The sequence below is a fragment of the Panthera leo genome, chromosome D3 (assembly GCF_018350215.1).
Source record: "Panthera leo isolate Ple1 chromosome D3, P.leo_Ple1_pat1.1, whole genome shotgun sequence".
Classification (NCBI taxonomy): domain Eukaryota; kingdom Metazoa; phylum Chordata; class Mammalia; order Carnivora; family Felidae; genus Panthera; species Panthera leo.
In genome coordinates this window covers 26,595,153-26,612,413 of record NC_056690.1, presented here as the reverse complement: position 1 = coordinate 26,612,413, position 17,261 = coordinate 26,595,153, and the positions used below count along the sequence as shown (strand labels likewise).

At 50.4% G+C, this 17,261-nt stretch overlaps 1 protein-coding gene across 2 annotated transcripts in view; it reads left to right on the top strand.

Moving 5' to 3' along the window:
- Positions 1–16,453, top strand: part of GRK3 (G protein-coupled receptor kinase 3) — a 126,834-nt gene extending 110,381 nt beyond the window's left edge. The window contains exons 15-21 of one of the 2 annotated variants that reach the window (XM_042911673.1): positions 686–786; positions 5,089–5,155; positions 6,186–6,281; positions 7,958–8,120; positions 11,074–11,210; positions 13,618–13,731; positions 14,952–16,453. In XM_042911673.1, coding sequence (XP_042767607.1) covers positions 686–786; positions 5,089–5,155; positions 6,186–6,281; positions 7,958–8,120; positions 11,074–11,210; positions 13,618–13,731; positions 14,952–15,113 — 840 coding nt within the window. In that variant the 3' untranslated portion in view covers positions 15,114–16,453. The remainder of the gene's footprint in view (positions 1–685; positions 787–5,088; positions 5,156–6,185; positions 6,282–7,957; positions 8,121–11,073; positions 11,211–13,617; positions 13,732–14,951) is intronic. The other variant, XM_042911674.1, reaches the window with a different exon arrangement.
- Positions 16,454–17,261: the final 808 nt, after the last annotated feature.

Sequence of the window (17,261 nt, the reverse complement as noted above, 5' to 3'; positions counted from 1 at the left end):
GTGGAGCATGATGAGGGGCTGAAAGTCAAAAACCATGAGATCATGAAATCCAGAGTCAGACGCCTAACTGACTGAGCCACCCAAGTGCCCCTAAAGACTCCATCCTTAGTCGCATGACAGTGTTTATGTTTCAGTTCGTTGTAACCGGTGTAAAAACTTGCCTTCTTAAAACAAATGAGCAGAGACACAATTCGTAGAGGAATTCCTGATTGGAGATTTAGTGGAAATAGATGCCAAGGCAGAAATCAAGGTTTGCACCCCATCAGTAAGAGAAAGATACAGGAAATCAAGAAGTAAAGTGAAGAGATCAAAGAAAAGGAAAAATTGCTGAATGTAGAAGAGCGAGGAGACCTTCTTGTCTCCTGACCTGGTCCCCTGGCAGGTTGATTGTCATTGAAAATGATTAGTAATCGGGGGGCGCCTGGCTGGCCCAGTCGGTGGAGCCTGCGACTCGTGATCTTGGAGTCGTGAGTTCAAGCCCCATGTTGGGCATAGAGATTACTTGGGGGGGAAAAACAAAGAAAGTGATTAGTAAGTTTCCCATTTCTTTGGAGTAAATATTAATTCATGATGACTCTTCAGCTTTTAACACTCTTCATCCAAGAAATGGCCTTTAGGTCTGGTTGGGTGTCGGGGCCCTGGTTCCAGGGAGCGTCTTCGAAATCGTGTTCTTTCTCTCCCCCAGAACGTCGAGCTCCCGGAGGCCTTCTCCCCTGAACTTCGGGCCCTCCTAGAAGGCCTGCTCCAGAGAGACGCTAGTAAGCGGCTTGGCTGCCGTGGAGGCGGGTAGGCCCTTTTTTTCACTCTTCAGTGTCAGCATCATCACACAGAATACCTAATGGCGATTTTCAGTATGTCACAGATCATTCCTAGCCCCTAAAAGTGTCCCATTTCGATCTAAGCGGGGGGAAAAAACCACAGGAGAAATACACATGCTGTCCTTAGTGTTTTATAATTAACGAATTGAAGGAGTCATTAACTTTTGAACTTTAAAAATCGATCATGTAGGTGGTGGAAATGAATCCTGATGTCTCGCGGTTCATCTGGTGACGTTTTCCTAATTACGTTTGCAACCACGGCAGCTCAGGACCCCGATCTGGCCGCCGCCCATTTTCGCTCACGCGTAGCTGGCCGGCTGCTGTCTTGAACTCGCTTTCCAGCTGCTGTCCCTCCACTGGGTGAAAAGGACAGTAATACCTGGAAAGCTGACAGAGAAGGAAATGCCGACTTCCAACAATCCAGTCTCTCCTCACCCCCGGGCTGGCTCTTCTTCCCATTTCATAGGAAGCAGCTTCTAGAATGAGCAACAGGGTAGTGAGAGGTACATGAGTAAGTCACGGGGGTGGAAGGCACAGCACAGAATACAGTCGATGGGACGGTAATAGTGACAGTCTGGTGACAGGTGGTAGCTGCAGCATAGCGAGTAGACTTGTATCATTCCGTGTGCACCTAATGTAACACCGGCTGTACTTCAACTTAAAAAAAGTTTGGAACAAAAAAGAAACAACTTTTAACCATGCGTGGTATGAGTGTATGTCCCATATGTATGCATACGTGTATTTTAGAGTAGCTTGTATGTGTGTATACATTTTATACTGTATATTACACGTATATCGTGTAGGTAGCTGCGTAACGTGCTCATGTGCGTACTTTTTTTTTCAAGTTTATTTATTCTGAGAGAGTGCGCACATGAGTGGGGAAGGGACAGAGAGAGGGAGAGAGAGAGCATCCCAAGCAGCCTCCACACTATCAGCGCAGAGCCCGATAACCAGAAGATCGTGACCTGAGCCGAGATCTAGGGTCAGATCAGCTTGACCAGCTGAGCCACCCAGGTGCCCCTGCACACTTCCGTCTTTATTAATTTGAGAGATTATCCATGCCTGCTGATACAGATGAAGATTTAGCTCTTTCAGTACTATCTCTATAGCCTTCCCTGTCCACCACCCCTCAGAAGAATTGAAACTCTATGTTTGTTTAACCCGTGCGGTTTTAAATGCTCTGCTTACCCACTTGTGCCTTGTCCCACCAACTACAAACAGGGTCTTGAGTCCCTACTTTAGAAAATGAGGGTCTTGGCATCCCTGTCTTGCACTGTCCTCTTCTGTCCCACTGACTGCTTTCTGTCTCCGTTCACTTTTATTTTCACCCGGTCAGGCTGATCCAGTTTGCCCAAGCCTAGCCTGGAGTGGCCCTCACTTTCGTTTGCGCTCTATATGAGATCTCCATGTGTATGTGTGGGCTTTCACTTCCGACTGATTTTTTTTCGGGAAGGGCTCAAACCCACTAGCTTCGGTGACAGCCGACTGCTTGGTTTGTGCTACTCAGCACCCTTTCTTCTGACCTTTTCTCTTGTTGCCCTCCTGGTTTGAATCTGCTATTTACTTGATCCCATGCCTTCTGGGGGGCCCCCATCCCAACCCTCCCCCCGATTAGCTAGAGAGCGTTCTCAAGGAACTCCTTCAGAGAGGGGGTGTGAGAGGTAAACTCTCCGTGTTCCTTCACATCCAGAATGCCTTCCTGCTGTCCTCCAACTTGACTGCTATTTTGGCCAGCTGTAGAATTCTAGATCGATAATAATTCCCCCCAGATCTTTGGAGATACTGCTTTATTATGTACAATAAAGCTGGTCATGGAACTCCATTATCACTCATCACGTCCAGCACCGAGACTCCCGTGGACCGTGCAGGCTTGGGGAATGTTCTTCTGCTTGGGGAATACTGTTATTTTATTTATTTGACATTCGCGCTCCTCCATTTCCTTGGTTAGCTCGCAGAATTCCTTCTAGGTGGCTGTGGGAGCTTCTAGAAGGGTCATCAATGCCGCTGACCCTGTGTATTACCTGTATCTTTGCTTTGATTCTGTTCTATTTTCTGATGGCTTAAATTTCTAATCTCTCTTCTGATTGCTCTTTAAAATCTTTAGCAGGCTTAATTTCTTTCAAATAGAACCTTTCAGAGGTTTCCCCCACTGTAATAGAATAAACACCTAGCTGTAGGTGTTTTGGGATTAGATACAGAGAAAGAAAGTATGGTGTCTGTGTGTGTGTGTGCATGCACACGTGTGCTAAGTGTTCCATATACAGAGCTCAGCCTGTGTCTCCAGCCTGTGGCTCACCATCCCCCCTTCCCCACCCCCTCCACACCCCCCTCCATACACACTGTGTTGAGCCTGGAGCTCAGTACCTCTGCCTCCCAGGAGATAGCTTTGCCATTTCTTGCCAACAGTCCCGGCTCCTACGTCCACGCCCGTCCTGTCTGCTGACGGTTCCCCGATGCGCTTTGTGGTGCATGTATGTCTCCGTGTTCCTCTTCCATCATTTTAGCGATTATTGGGAAGGAACAAAGCAAAATGCAAATGGACACCCTTTAACTTGGATGTCATGCATTCAGTGAACACTTCCTGAACACTCCCCTGAGTGCCAGCCACTGTCCTAAGCGCTGGGGCTCAGGCCGTGCACAAGGTAGACACAGCCCAGCCTTCCTGGGGCTTATATTGGGTGGGGGTGAAGGACATTGTGGAAACGATCGAATAAATAGGATGATCCCAGACAGCGAGAAGAGCATGAGTGAGATCAATAAGGCAGTGCTGTCGCTGAGACCTCAGCCTTGGGAGGAGGGCGGGGAGGAAGGATCCCCACCGGAACTTTGGACAAAATGCCTTATTGTGCACAATAAGGCTGGTCATGGAGCTCCGTTATCATTCATTATGTCCGCCACTGACAGTCCCATGGAATCAAGCTTCCCCGATGCACAAAAGCAAGGAGGCTGGGGAGCCAGGAGAGGGAGGTCAAGAGCCAGTCAGAGAGGCGGGGGGCTCAGGCAGGTCCTGCATACCGCGTCCCCGGACTTTTGCTGTGAGTACAACAAGAAAGCCTCCGGAGAGTCTCGGGCAGGGGCGTGGGGAGATTGTTTGAATGAAAAGGTGATTTGGGGGCTGCAGGGTAGAGTTGGGGTTGCAGGCTGTATGGCCCGAGTGCCGGCTGGGGCAGGGGGCAGTTAGAGCCATTCAGGGAGCGGGGCGGGGGCCGGATGGTGGCAGTTCGGGACATTTAGCATCCCCTCCATGATCAAAGACCCCACCGCCCCCACTGGGAATCGATTGTCTTGAGGATCGGGGGCAGTAAGAAGTACCTCGCCCATGACTTGGCGAGGGCTGGGCCGTGGAGTAGGGGAGAGGTGGGGCGTCGAGGGTGATCCGGCTCATTGGCCTGAGACAACAAGTTGTGAGAGGAAGTCGGTTCTACCGACCTTTCGCCCCATCGAGTGGTCATGCCAAGGAGCCAAGTAGGCACCGGGTGGGTGGGCGTCCCGGTGTGCAGGACAAGGTCAGAGCTGAGGACACAGATTGGAGTGCTGTCTGCAGGTTCAGGGCACTTAAAGGCCCCAGCAGGGTGAGGTCACTCAAGGAGTGAGAGCAGAGGAAGGGGACCGAGAGCCAGCCCTGGGGACTCTGCCAAGGGACAGGGCTGAGGGGGACCCCGGGCAGAGCTGGGGCGAGAGCCCCCGGTGGGGCACAGGGGCCGTGTGTATGTTTCCCCCACATAGGCTTTCCTCATGGGATGCGGCCCCTTTTCTTCTGCATAGACTGAGCTTTAACGGTGATCTCTGGGCAAGCCTGTTTCTTCAGTTTATGAGGAGGTTTGGTGTGCACTGTGTTCCTAGATTTCTAGTTTGCTTCTAAATTAGTATCTGGTGCCTCATATGCCTGCCGTTTGATCTAAGATGCCTCATAGACATTTGCTGTAAACCTCCTCAGTGTGAAGATCTCTAATGTAATTCTTACTTGAATCGGTTCTCATGATGACAGAATCCCATGTATTTGTACATCCGTGACAACTCCTAGGTTCTCTTAAACTGAAATGCACATCCTCAGTCAATTACCATACGGGATAAGCTGCCTGGCCTCCGCATCCAGTATTTCTAAACATCCCGTGTTTCCTGTGTTGCTTTGAAAGAAGCCTATTTTCCTTGCTTACTTAAAGAACTGAAATAGTCATTCCCCCGTGTTCTCGCACTAGGAGACAGTTTTTTGCAAAATATTCCTTAGGTTTGCAAAGGCACGCTCACCACTGATGTGTTTCTTCCACAGGGCACAGGAAGTAAAGGAACACGGCTTTTTCAAAGGCATCGACTGGCAGCATGTCTACTTACAGAAGGTACTCTCTCTGGGACCCCACGCTGGGCACCGCCACCCCCATGCTCCCCACTTCCTGGGTCCATCCCCCAGGGCCCTGCCCCAGCCTCCCACGGCCGCCGGGTCATTCTCGCTGCCATCCAGCCGACTCCCTCGGGGCCCGCTTCTCCCCTGGTTTCCCTAGTTTCAACGTTGTGAAAACATCTGCAGTATAAATTAACAGATGCTGAACTGCAGTTGTTATCTGATGAATTCAAATGTCCAAATAACTGAGACGCTTTCGGCTTTTGCTCGTCTTTTTGACTTCCTGTCTCGATCCGTGACTGTGTCTTCACATAGCACCTATCGAGGGACGACGAGAAAAGTTGGTCGCAAATTTACGCCTGCTTTCTAGCCCAGCACCACACAACTTTTAAGGATCAGTGTGACTGGATGTCAGCATAACTCCCTCCCCTTAATTTGGAGATATTTTTATATTCCCATTGGTTCGGGAAACCACCCCCAAATTAAGGTGTTTTTTTTTTTTTAAATGTTTATCAGCTTCCGATTCGTTTTTGCATGATCTCAAACAGTCCAACCGTGGAGGGCTGACGCTCTGTTAGGCCCGCCTGATGTGAGTGAAGGAGTGAGCTCTGGCGTAGCTGGCATTGGCCTCCGGACGTCTGTGGGTGTGGAGCCCTGCTCCTGGCCCCCAGCGAGCAGAATGTGGTGCCGCGTTGTCTGAGAGATCATGTTTTCCCAAAGTTCAGCTGGCGGCATGTGCAGTCTTGAGACTTCATTGTATTTAGCGATGCTTTAAGACCTTGGACATGAATCTCCCCCCGCCCCCCCCCCCTTCAGTTTCTCTAAAACCTGGGGTCTTCTCTTAGGGCTGTTCCATGCAAAGCTCCTCTGTGACATATGTGTTGTGACGGGAATGACCTCGGCTGGAGTGTCCACAGAATTCAGCCTGTTGGTATCCTGCACCATGTTCTCGCTATAGAACGATAACGTGGGTCGAACAGGCCGTCAGGTGATCTGATAACTGAAACCTTCCTGTTTGGATCTTCCAGTACCCTCCACCCTTGATTCCTCCCCGGGGAGAAGTCAACGCTGCCGACGCCTTTGACATTGGCTCATTTGATGAAGACGACACCAAAGGCATCAAGGTACACTTGTGACGTTCGCCTGCAGGTGCTTTGAAGGGTGGGGAGATTTTCGTCGGCAGTCAGACGGGTGGCTGTCTTCGTATCGGCTGGCTCTGGGATGTTACCAGTGAACGTCCACGCATTTGAAGGATGTAGCCTTCAAGGAGCTAAATTAGAAACTATGAAAGCTCTCCCCTGGCTAATCGTTCTGTTCGATAAGCTGCACGGTGGTCAGTCTCTTACAGATTTGGAGGTACTTGCAATTGAACTAGATCTCGCACGTACGTGAAGCAGAGAAAACAACTGCGTGATAGCAAACACACTTTGCCTGGCGCTGGAGAGCCAGCCATCTTAATCCTTTTAAGTATTCAGATCTCCCCGCCTCAGGATGAAAAGAGCAAACAGCCTGAGCCGTTTTGCATTTGTCAATCAAAAGTGGAATAATCACTGTGGTGGGTTTTTTTTTTAACATAATCCTCTGCATTTTTCAAACTTTTGTTCATATCATTATGCCTCTCAGTAGACAAGGCATAATTACAGATGGTGAGTCATGGGAGAAAATCATCCTTTTCAGGGTGCTAAGTCAGAGCGTATCACCACATGTCGGCTCATGTCTGCCCCCACCTCCCCAGCTTCCCCCAGGACCTCCCCATCTCAGCTCAGCTGCCTCATTATACCCTGGTTGTGTAAGCTCCCCCCTCACTTTTCCTACCAAGCAGCTCTCCCCCACCCCCCCACCCCCCGCCCCCCGTAGCAGGCCTCAGCCCTGCAAGCGCACGCACCTGTGAGGAGCTGTAGCTAGGGACACGCAGAACTGGAGCCAGTGGGGCACGGGGACAGAAGTGGCAGATACGTGGCTGGAGGATGATGGGAAGATTGCTGGGGAGAGGAGGGAAACCGGAGACCGAGGGCACTGGGACCAAGGAGTAGCAGCCGGTTGGAACTGGCTGTGTCGGGAAGGAGGGGCGGTCAGGACCAGCTTCCCGGGAAGGGGAGCTTGGGCGAAGGGGAAGCTGAGAGGGCCCAGGCCACTTCTGTGGTCTGGTGCGATGGCCGCCCTGGGGGACCGTGGTGCAGCCAGTGCCCAGACGCGTGCCCCACCAGGCGGCGTCTGCAGCCTGGACGGACGTTCGAGTCAGAGGCTTAAGTACCGCTTCACGGCCAGGCTTGGGGCAACAGGGTCCTTTAAAAGGATTACTGCCGTCACAATAGAGTTTTGTCACCATCACGTGTACTACCGTCCACGAAAGAGTGCCAAAAATAAGACGGCTATGATGTGGCAGCCCAGAGACATTTTTGGGGTTAAAAAGGGGTCCTCATACTTTACGTTTTGTAAACCATAATCGAGGCTCTGGAGTCCCGCAGACCGGGCTCACATCTGCACTTACCAGCTGAGTGACTTTGGGCCATTCAGGCAACTTCCCGAGCCTTGGTTTTGTCCCCTGTAACTGGTTTGGACGCCCAGGTTTCCCTGAGGTAGCCTCTCCAAGCCTCCCGACAGGTAATCCGTGCCTAAACTAGGAGCTCCGATCAGTGTGGTTTTCGTGCTTCGTGGCCAAGAGCTGAGGACGATGTCGCTCGGGATGAGCAGGGGCTTGTGGCCAGTTGACTTCCCACGCACAGATAGGATACTTCTGAATCTGTTGCCTTGCTAAGGATGTTAAATCGTACCTGTCTTGATTTCTTAAAATAATAAGCTTCTTGATTGCGACCAAGATCTCTACAAGAACTTCCCCTTGGTGATCTCCGAGCGCTGGCAGCTGGAAGTAGCAGAAACCGTTTATGAAGCAGTAAATGCAGACACGGATAAAATCGAGGCCAGGAAGAGAGCTAAAAATAAGCAGCTTGGACACGAAGAAGGTAAAATAGCCAGCGTGTCTCAAAGTATTTCCAATGCGATGAATTTCTTAAAATTTCTTGTAAAGCTGAAAAAGTATTTGGGTCATAAAGTACTTTCCAGGGGTGGCGGGGGGGGGGGGGGGGAGGGGGGTGGGTGCCATAAATAGTTCTATGTGGCTTGGAAAAGTGCAGTATAATATTTCAAAGCCTTTAGTCAACGTATAAATAAAGATGGTCAGCATCATTGTGACAGTGAGTCCTCTGATCTTGGAGCCTTGAGGGTGAGCTGACAAGTGTCTTCCCTGAAAACTCGTACGGTGTCAGGAGCAGGCCCGGCTTCATGGGAGTGTGACCTGGGCCACCTCAGAGGGCACCCCCCTGGGCTGAACACTCTGCGGCCACCGTCTTGGCGTCCTTAATAATTTTTGAGCAAAGGGCCTACGTTTCCATTTCTCAAAGTATGTGGGTTCGGGTGGGGAACTTGGCACACATGTCACTTGTCAAGAGATATCAATGGATATAATTACAGTTACTTTACAAACAGCAATAAAGTGGGTGCCTGGGTGGCTCAGTCAGTTAAGCGGCCAACTTCGGCTCAGGTCATGATCTCACGGTCCGTGAGTTTGAGCCCCATGTCGGGCTCTGTGCTGACAGCTCAGAGCCTGGAGCCTGTTTCGGATTCTGTGTCTCCCTCTCTCTAACCCTCCCCCATTCATGCTCTGTCTCTCTCTGTCTCAAAAATAAATAAACGTTAAAAAAAAAAATTAAAAAAAAAAAAAAAACAGCAATAAAGTTACCAAACCGCCTTTTTAAAAAAAAATTTTTTTTTTAACTGTTTATTTTTTATTTTTGAGACAGAGACAGAGCATGAACAGGGGAGGGGCAGAGAGAGAGAGGGAGACACAGACTCCGAAGCGGACTCCAGGCTCTGAGTTGTCGGCACAGAGCCCGACGCGGGGCTCGAACCCACGAACTGTGAGATCATGACCTGAGCCGAAGTCGGACGCTTAACTGAACCACCCCGGCGCCCCACCAAAGTGCCTTTTTATTTACAATATTTGAGTGCCCGATGGGGGATATCCAGAGTTGCACGCACGACGCCAAGTATCAGACCAATCAGCCGTTCTTAATTCAGCGAACGTGGGCACTCTTGCTTTTCCGCGGACTTTATGAATTTTGGATGTCTGAATCTGTTGTGGTTGATGGGGATGACATCATTTCGCTTTAGCTCCGGGCAAAGACTGTCTCTGAGGCTGACGTTATATGACAGGAATGACCAGAACCAACTCCATTCTGTTCTCAGTTGCTTGAAGGGGGGCATCTTGATCCAGGCTCATTCGTCCCGTTGAGAGTTTGCCAGTAGCATCCACCACCTGCCCAGAAAAGCATGCCCGAGCCTGGATGAATCCCTCCTTACGTAAAAGCCACCTGAGTACACACTATGGGAGCAGTAGAGCCCCATAAGTGTGCTCCCCTCCGTCCTCCAGGGAGGCAGGCTTCATCTCTAAGCTGCTCCTTAGCACATGCGTCCATGGACATCACTCTGGACTCTTTGCTGTAGCAAATTAAAAAAAAATTTTTTTAACGTTTATATAGATTTTAAGAGACGGAGAGACAGAGTGTGAGTGGGGAAGGCGCAGAGAGAGAGAGGGAGATACAGAATCCGAAACAGGCTCCAGGCTCCGAGCCGTCAGCACAGAGCCCGATGCGGGGCTCGAACCCACCAGCCGTGAGATCCTGACCTGAGCCGAAGTCGGACGCTTAACCGACTGAGCCACCCAGGTGCCCCTGCTGTAGCAAATTTTACACGGCAGGTCACATCCATGGTAATTTGCTCCCGGGAGGGCCATGATGTCACTAGGATCTTGACAGAGTGGACCCAGACAAAGCGGACCTGAATGACCTTGCCCAAATGTCTCATTGTAGCGAGAGCTGCAATCAGAGCATCTAGCAGATTAGCGAATTTACCCTCATATACAAGCGATTGATGTGGGCATCGCTGGATCTTGGTTGAAGATCTCCAGTCACTGTACAGAGCAGTACAGTCTAGGCTTAGGTCTCTGAAGTCGACCTGCGAGGCTTCCACCATCGATATACTTTCGCAGCGCAAACAATTTTCCATTAAAATGACAACTCCAGGGAGCCCACCCGATCCCCTCGTCCCCTCCCTCCTTGGTTCTTTTCCCTCCTGCGTGCGCCGCTATGTGGGTATTACTTATCTGTTCATCCTCGGGGTCTCCTGTGAGGACCATAGCTCCCTGAGGCCAGGAGTCCTGTCTCCTGTGGCACCCAGCGTGCCCAGAACAGGCGTTCCCTTCGTAGCTGTGGAAGGAATAGGAAAAAGAGAGAGTGAACTTTAGCCCAGTCACGAAAGCCTTTAAAGAGTCAAAGCCAGCCACTTAAAATGAACCTTTAACCAAAGAGCGAAAGACAGTATTTCACTCTAACAGCGTGATCAGGACTCAGCATGAGTGTGAGTTGGTCTGTCTGCGTAACCATGTATTTGAGGCATAAATACAACCTTAAGGAGTAAGCAGTTTTGATCCTCGTGTTACCTCGGCTGCTTGGTAAGTTCCTTATTATTATTCACAGGATTGAAGGGAGAACCCCAGGCCCACGTAAAGGCAGAGGTACTTTGGGCAGCACTCGAATCGAACTCCTCTCTACTCTCCCATTCTTGCTGTCACGCATAACGAAAGAATAGTTTGGGAACAAACCTCTGTCCTCTCTGAGCAGTCAGGGAACATCACAGACGAATCCGAATATTGAGGAACAGCCACTTACGACGTCAGCAGAGAGCCAAAGAGACCCGTCCTTGTGATCCCGAGATAATGGTTTATGGGACATGTTTCCACTCATAGAAACTTGACTTTTCCAAAGAGTGTGTCATTCTTCTGTTGTTGTTGTTTCTGAGAATAACACGGGCGATCTGTTTCGGAGCCCATTTAATTCGTGGCTATTTTATATTCCTCAGATTACGCTCTGGGAAAAGACTGCATCATGCATGGCTACATGCTAAAACTGGGGAACCCATTCCTGACTCAGTGGCAGCGTCGCTATTTTTACCTCTTTCCAAACAGACTTGAATGGAGAGGAGAGGGAGAGTCCCGGGTGAGTCTGAAGTGCCGTCACCAGCACGTGCTTCCAGCGTCCCGAGTGCCACATGGCTCTCGTGTCACAGGGAATACGCCGCGAAGCTCCGCGTAACTGTTTTAACCTGCCCACGTGAGATTTTGGTGTTCAGACTTTAGCTTTTAACCCTCGAGTCAAGGAAGGATTTTGTAACATCTGAAAATAGAACGTGAGAGGTCAAAACAGCCAGGTTTGAAGAAGGGCTAGAGAGCAGTCAGGTAGGTCAAAAAAGAGGGGGGAGAAAAGAATCTCGGACCTTGGAGTCAGACGGAGGCATGTAAATCCAGAGCTCAGAGAAGAAGATCCAACGCCCATGACACAGCCCAACAGTTGTGGGTCTGCCTGTACCCAGTCTCCCCTTCACGGGGCCTCCCCTCGTCAGGCCCAAATGCAGCGAGCCAGGATGCTGGGTGCAGAGGTGAGGTCACCCCGCCACACTTCCTCCGGTGTCCGTTTTGTTGGAAAATTCTAAGTGACTTCCATTCCGTAAGCAGGAAGATACCCTCGGGTCGTTTCGAGGGCTCATGTTTGTGAACAAGGTAGAAAGAAATTTCTGATCCCCACTGTCCCTTTAAGCAAGGCAGGCAGCATTTATTAAGCGCCTACTGTGTGAGGAGTGGAGGGCTTGTCTGGAGCTGGCAGCCCAGGCGTAAGGGACACTTCTGCTCTCGGGGAAGGAGTGGCTCGGCTTCTGGGGCCAAGGAAGCAGGACGGGGGTCTCACGTATAGTCGATGTGTTGTATGTGTCCGCACACTGCCCATCAGTTGTCCAGTGGTGAGAAGTACAGAAAAGAGTGACCTCTAATCTTGTTTGTTGGACTTTTTAAAATCCCTGTGGGTAAAGTGGCTGCTGAATTATGAGTGACTGCTGTCGAACATCACATCCCGTTCAAATGCACAAGACCTTCTCACCATTACCAGTGCCAGGGGGCTGTCTTCCAAAGCCAGTACATCCGGGCTATGAAGTACTAAGTCTCTGGGGGTCCTGAATTATAACTCAGGTGCTGGTATTACATAATATGTATTATGTTATATAATATTATACTATAGATATGTGTTACATATAGTATATGTATTTCACAAATCTATAAACTCAGCACCCAAGCTATAATTCATGTATATTAGTACGATGTAATCTTTCCAGATAATGAGTGGCCCTGGGCATATGACGTATTTACAGTTAACCCTTAAACGACAGGGGTTGGGGTCAGGGCTGTTGGCCCCTCATACAGTCAACAACCCACATATAACTTTTGACTCCCCCCAAAGAACTACTAATAGCCTGCTGTTGACCAGAAGGCTTACTGATGACGTAAACAGCTGATTAACACAAAATTTGCCTGTTATATGTCTTATATGCTGTATTCTTACAATAGAGTCAGCGAGAAGAAACAAAACGTTATTAAGAAAATCATGAGAGAAAATGCATTTACAGACCTGTCCTGTATTTCCTGGGGAAAAAAAAAAAAGAAACCATATCCGCGCGGAAGTGGACCCACACGGTTCAAACCCGTGTTGTCCCAGGGTCAACTGAATTCTGCTGTCTACTGGGCAGTCTCTGTGGCGCACACTGAAAGGAAATTGTCTCACTTTTCAGGATATTTGAAAACTTTAAGAAAAAAAATCTTCCCTTTTTTTAAACACATGGGATTCAGTAAGTTAGCTTGCTTTCAAGAGAGTCAATGTGTAACGTGCTGTTTGAGAGCTGTCTAGGTGTATATGGATGGATAGGTTCGTAGGTATAAATCAGGTAATATAAAACGTGAGCCTCCACGATGGTGCTTTTCATTTAGGATTCCTGGAGTATTTATCCAAAAAAACATTAAACAGTCAGGTACTCATGACCCTATAGCAGTCACCTTAGGCCATCCTCTTATAGACCCGGTGTGACCATCTTTTAAGGATGTCACCTGGATTTATTACATCATTTTGATATTTGCGAAAAATCATTAGCTTATAAGCCAACATTGCTAGACCTTCCCTGGGCTGCCGTGTCAAAAACAACCCGCCCCATTTGCTCACGTAAGTCACACGGTGCTTCATTGTCTGCTTACAGCCTGGTCGGTAGAATTCAGATGGGCGTGCGACACAGAGAGGGTACGTGTGACTCACGGCCGCTCAGAAATCAATTCTGCGTGAGAGTTATCGAGATGTTCCTTTCTTTGCCGTTTCCTCCGAGATGCCGTAGTTTAAATTTTGTGCGTGTTTCTTTGTAGCCATTCCCCCTCGCTTCTAGAATATCCTCAAAGAAAGAAAAAGACTGATTTTTTTTTTTTTTTTTACTTTTTCTTCTGAGCTGATAGTTTTCCGTATTATTTATCCATTGAATGGAAGAAGCTGGGAAATAGTGTGAAGTAATTTGTCATTTTTTTTTTTTTATGGCTAGCAAAATTTACTGACGATGGAACAGATTCTGTCTGTGGAAGAAACTCAGATTAAAGACAAGAAATGCATTTTGTTGAGGATAAAAGGAGGGAAGCAATTTGTCTTGCAATGCGAGGTGAGTTTTTTGGTTTTTTTTTTTTTTTAAAAAACGTGTCCCTTAGGTGCAAGCTTGGGCAGCTATACATATGTCCAGTGAAGATGGCTGCCTGGGTATGAAACCTCTGCTTAAATCCATGCTTTATCACTTACTTAGCAGGAAAGCCCCGGGGTACCAGGAGCTCAGCAAATTAACAGTTACCGTCAAAGATATGAAAGTCAGAAAATGGCAGGAGGGGAAGACTGTGGAGTAATTGGATTGCCCTATCTGGAAACTGTCCACTGTTTACTAGGGGTCTATTTGTCATCGAGTCTCCCAGTTCTTTTTTTTTTTTAAGTTTATTTATTTTGAAAGAGGATGAGCAGGGGAAAGGCAGAGAGAGAAGGAGAAAGAGAGGGAGAGAAAGAGAGAGAGAGAATCCCGAGGAGGCCCAGCCTTGTCAGTGCAGGGCCCCGTGTGGGGCTCGAACTCACAAACCATGAGTTCCTGACTGGAGCCCAAGTCAGACACTCAACTGACTGAGCCACCCAGGCGCCCCTGGTCTCCAGGTTCTCCTCTTTCAGCATGTTTGAGGCTGAGGCTTGGATGTTTAATCAAATGCAAGATACCAAAGTGACTCCTCTAAGGGGGAATGCCGTCCTTCTCGCTCCAAAGTTCTACCGTAGCCCAAATTTAATTCCTCTGAGGTGCTGGTGTGTGTGTGTGCGTGTGTGTGTGCATGCGTAGGTGCGGGTGGGAGGTGGGGGTGTATGGTATGTGTGTAGGCGTGGGGGGGGGTGTCTCGGGTGTGGAGGGTGGTGGGGTGTGCGCGGGTGAGTGTGGGGGGGGGGGGATGTGCACGAGAGCATATTTAGAGAGAGAAACCAGCAGTAGATGCCCAGGCCGTGTGTTGAGTAACTTCACCGCCACAGGGCCCGCGTGAAGGTGCTGGTTAATCTGTCAGAGCTCCCCCTCAGGTATTATTTTACAGACTTGAGTTCAGAAATCAGAAATCGGAGGTCATGTCTGAGCCGATCACCGGCGGTGCTTCGGGGTGGGGATCAGGAGCGCCCGAGGGGCTTCGCCGGCCTGGCCCTGCTTCCCGGGGGAGGCCCTGGAGGAGGCCGCCCGTGTGGCCCGCAGTGATGCAGGCCGCCGCGGGCCGGAGAGTAGCACGTCACTGTCGTTGCCAGAGGCACCCCGGCTGTCGGCAGGATGGGCCAGCCCGTGGCAACTTCTCCCTTTGTGTCTCCGTGCAGAGCGACCCCGAGTTTGTGCAGTGGAAGAAGGAGCTGACCGAAACGTTTACGGAGGCCCAGCGGCTGTTGAGACGCGCCCCCAAGTTCCTCAACAAGTCCCGCTCCAGCGTGGTTGAGCTGTCCAAGCCTCCCCTCTGTCACAGGAACAGCAATGGCCTCTGACACCCAGGGCAGGAGGGTCCTGGGGAGACAGGGCCGCAAGGAAGCCCGTGCCGAGGGTTTTCAGCCCTTGAGATGGAGCCTTTTGGAGAAGTCCGGGGGTCGGAGGTTCGGTCCCCGTGTCCCTAGGGCCCCTCCACGGCCGGGAGGACCCAGGACGCTGAAGTGCTCCCAGTAAGAGCTCTGACCGCTGTCGGCATGGGGCCGGCCAACCCCCCCCTACACACCCCCTTCCCCCCGAGTGCCTCCCTCTGCATCACATCTGTCCACGCTCGAAACTACTGAAGAAACAAGCGAAAGTTCTTTTCCTTCGTCGCGTCCCGGTTTGGGTATCTATGAATTTAGAACTTGGAATGATTCCTGCCCATCCCTTCGATCTGTACGTCTGACCGTCAGACACATCTTGCGCTTGCCAGGACGGAGTGCAGCCCTCTGCCACATCGGGCACGGATGGCCCTGGCGCTGCCTCGTTCCACGTGCCACTTTCCCCCGTGCCTGGTCCACAAGGCCGCAGGGCAGGACGTGGGCACACCCACCTCTCGTTGCCCGGGGCTGGAAGCCGAAGATACTTGCCGAGAAGGCTGCACTTGGGCCCCCACCGTGTGTGCGGAACCACGGGTACCAGCCTGCGTCCGACAGGGAACAGAGGGAGTGTGCCCTCAGAGGACGTGGCCATCACTCGTCACTGAGGGCGTTCTACAGCGGATCCGTCCCACAGCGGATCGTGGGAAGGCCTGGCGGGCTGTGAAGGCGAGGCCGTGGGGTTTTGGCTTCCGGGGCAACAGCGGTTTCTCAGACATCTTCAAATAAACACATAGCACTTTCACATGTCTGGGTGCACACGGCTGCTGGGGGGCGGGTCTGTCTAGGGTTCCGACAGTAAGCGGTTCCAGGACGCGCTCGTTCCGGTTCCTTCTGCCTGCCCTCAGGACACGTATCCATAACGGGTGTGTACAGGAAGGAAAGAATCGCTCCGTTTCACGTCGTAGCATAACTTACAGTGAATTTCATTGACTAAAGGATGCTGAAGAATGAATGTGTCCAGATGGGCTAACCGCATCTGTTGACTTTCCTGTCGACCTTGGCCTGTCGTTAGTGAGTAGTACTTTGCTCCCCGGGTGGGTCACCCCATGCCCGACACAGCAGGGGAGCGGAAAGGCCCTTCCCCTGATCCCAGAGGCATCTTGTCATCTCCCCCCAGCCCCGGCTTGCTCTCCCGCCACGCGCCCTGCGCCCTTTTCACACCCCAAATAAATGCTGGGCTGTAAGAAGCAGTGATTTTCCCAGTGCAGTCCTCTCTGTCATCAGACTAAAAATAATAACAATAATTTTTTTAAAGTCCACATATCTGTCTTCTTAGTACAGTCTCGTTGTATGTTTCTAAGTTAACTACTAACAGTACCAGCAACCGATCACAGCTGTCTGCATCCTGCCCTCGATATTTTCAGTGGGTCCAAATCTCTGGGTCCTGTGCTCATTGGGAAAGTGAGTACTTTTTAATGAAATTCTGTTTGGAGAGTTTGGAAGATAATTACAGAACGTGTTTCATTTCATAGGAGTTGCTTTGGAAAAGAAATCTGGAGGTTCCTTACCCGTCTCAGCTACCAGTTGGGGTCTACATGAGCATATCCATTCTACTCCGCTCTTGCCAGTAGAGGAGGAGGGGTGCCCTAGTTACATGCCTTCCCCTGGTCTAAAAGGGAAGACTGACGTTCAAATTCTGTTTTCAGAACAAAAACAAAAAAACCCAAAAAACTGCCAGCAACAGAAAAGTAGTTGTTCCTCGCAAAGGGTGAGCGCCTTCCCGACTGTGGTTAACGACAGCTGTCCCTGCTGTCACCAGCCCCGTTGCAGGCTCCCATGCGCTGAGCACTTACAGTTCGCTGCGCCCCGAGTCCCTGCTCGACAGTCAAGGCCCTCGGGCACAGACTCCTCGAGGGGCTGGGCTTAGTGTCTCCCCTTTCAGACCCGAGCGCGTCAGCCATGCCAGTGTGTGGCTGTTTGAAAGATACCTTTTTCGCTCCAGAGTAGAACAGAAGGTTCATCTGCCTTTTAGAAGGGAAACGTGAATTGGGAAATTACCTGAGAGCCCTTTTGCCTCAACCTTAATTCCCAGTGCTGGGGTCTTGTCTGGCCTGTCTCCTACCTGCA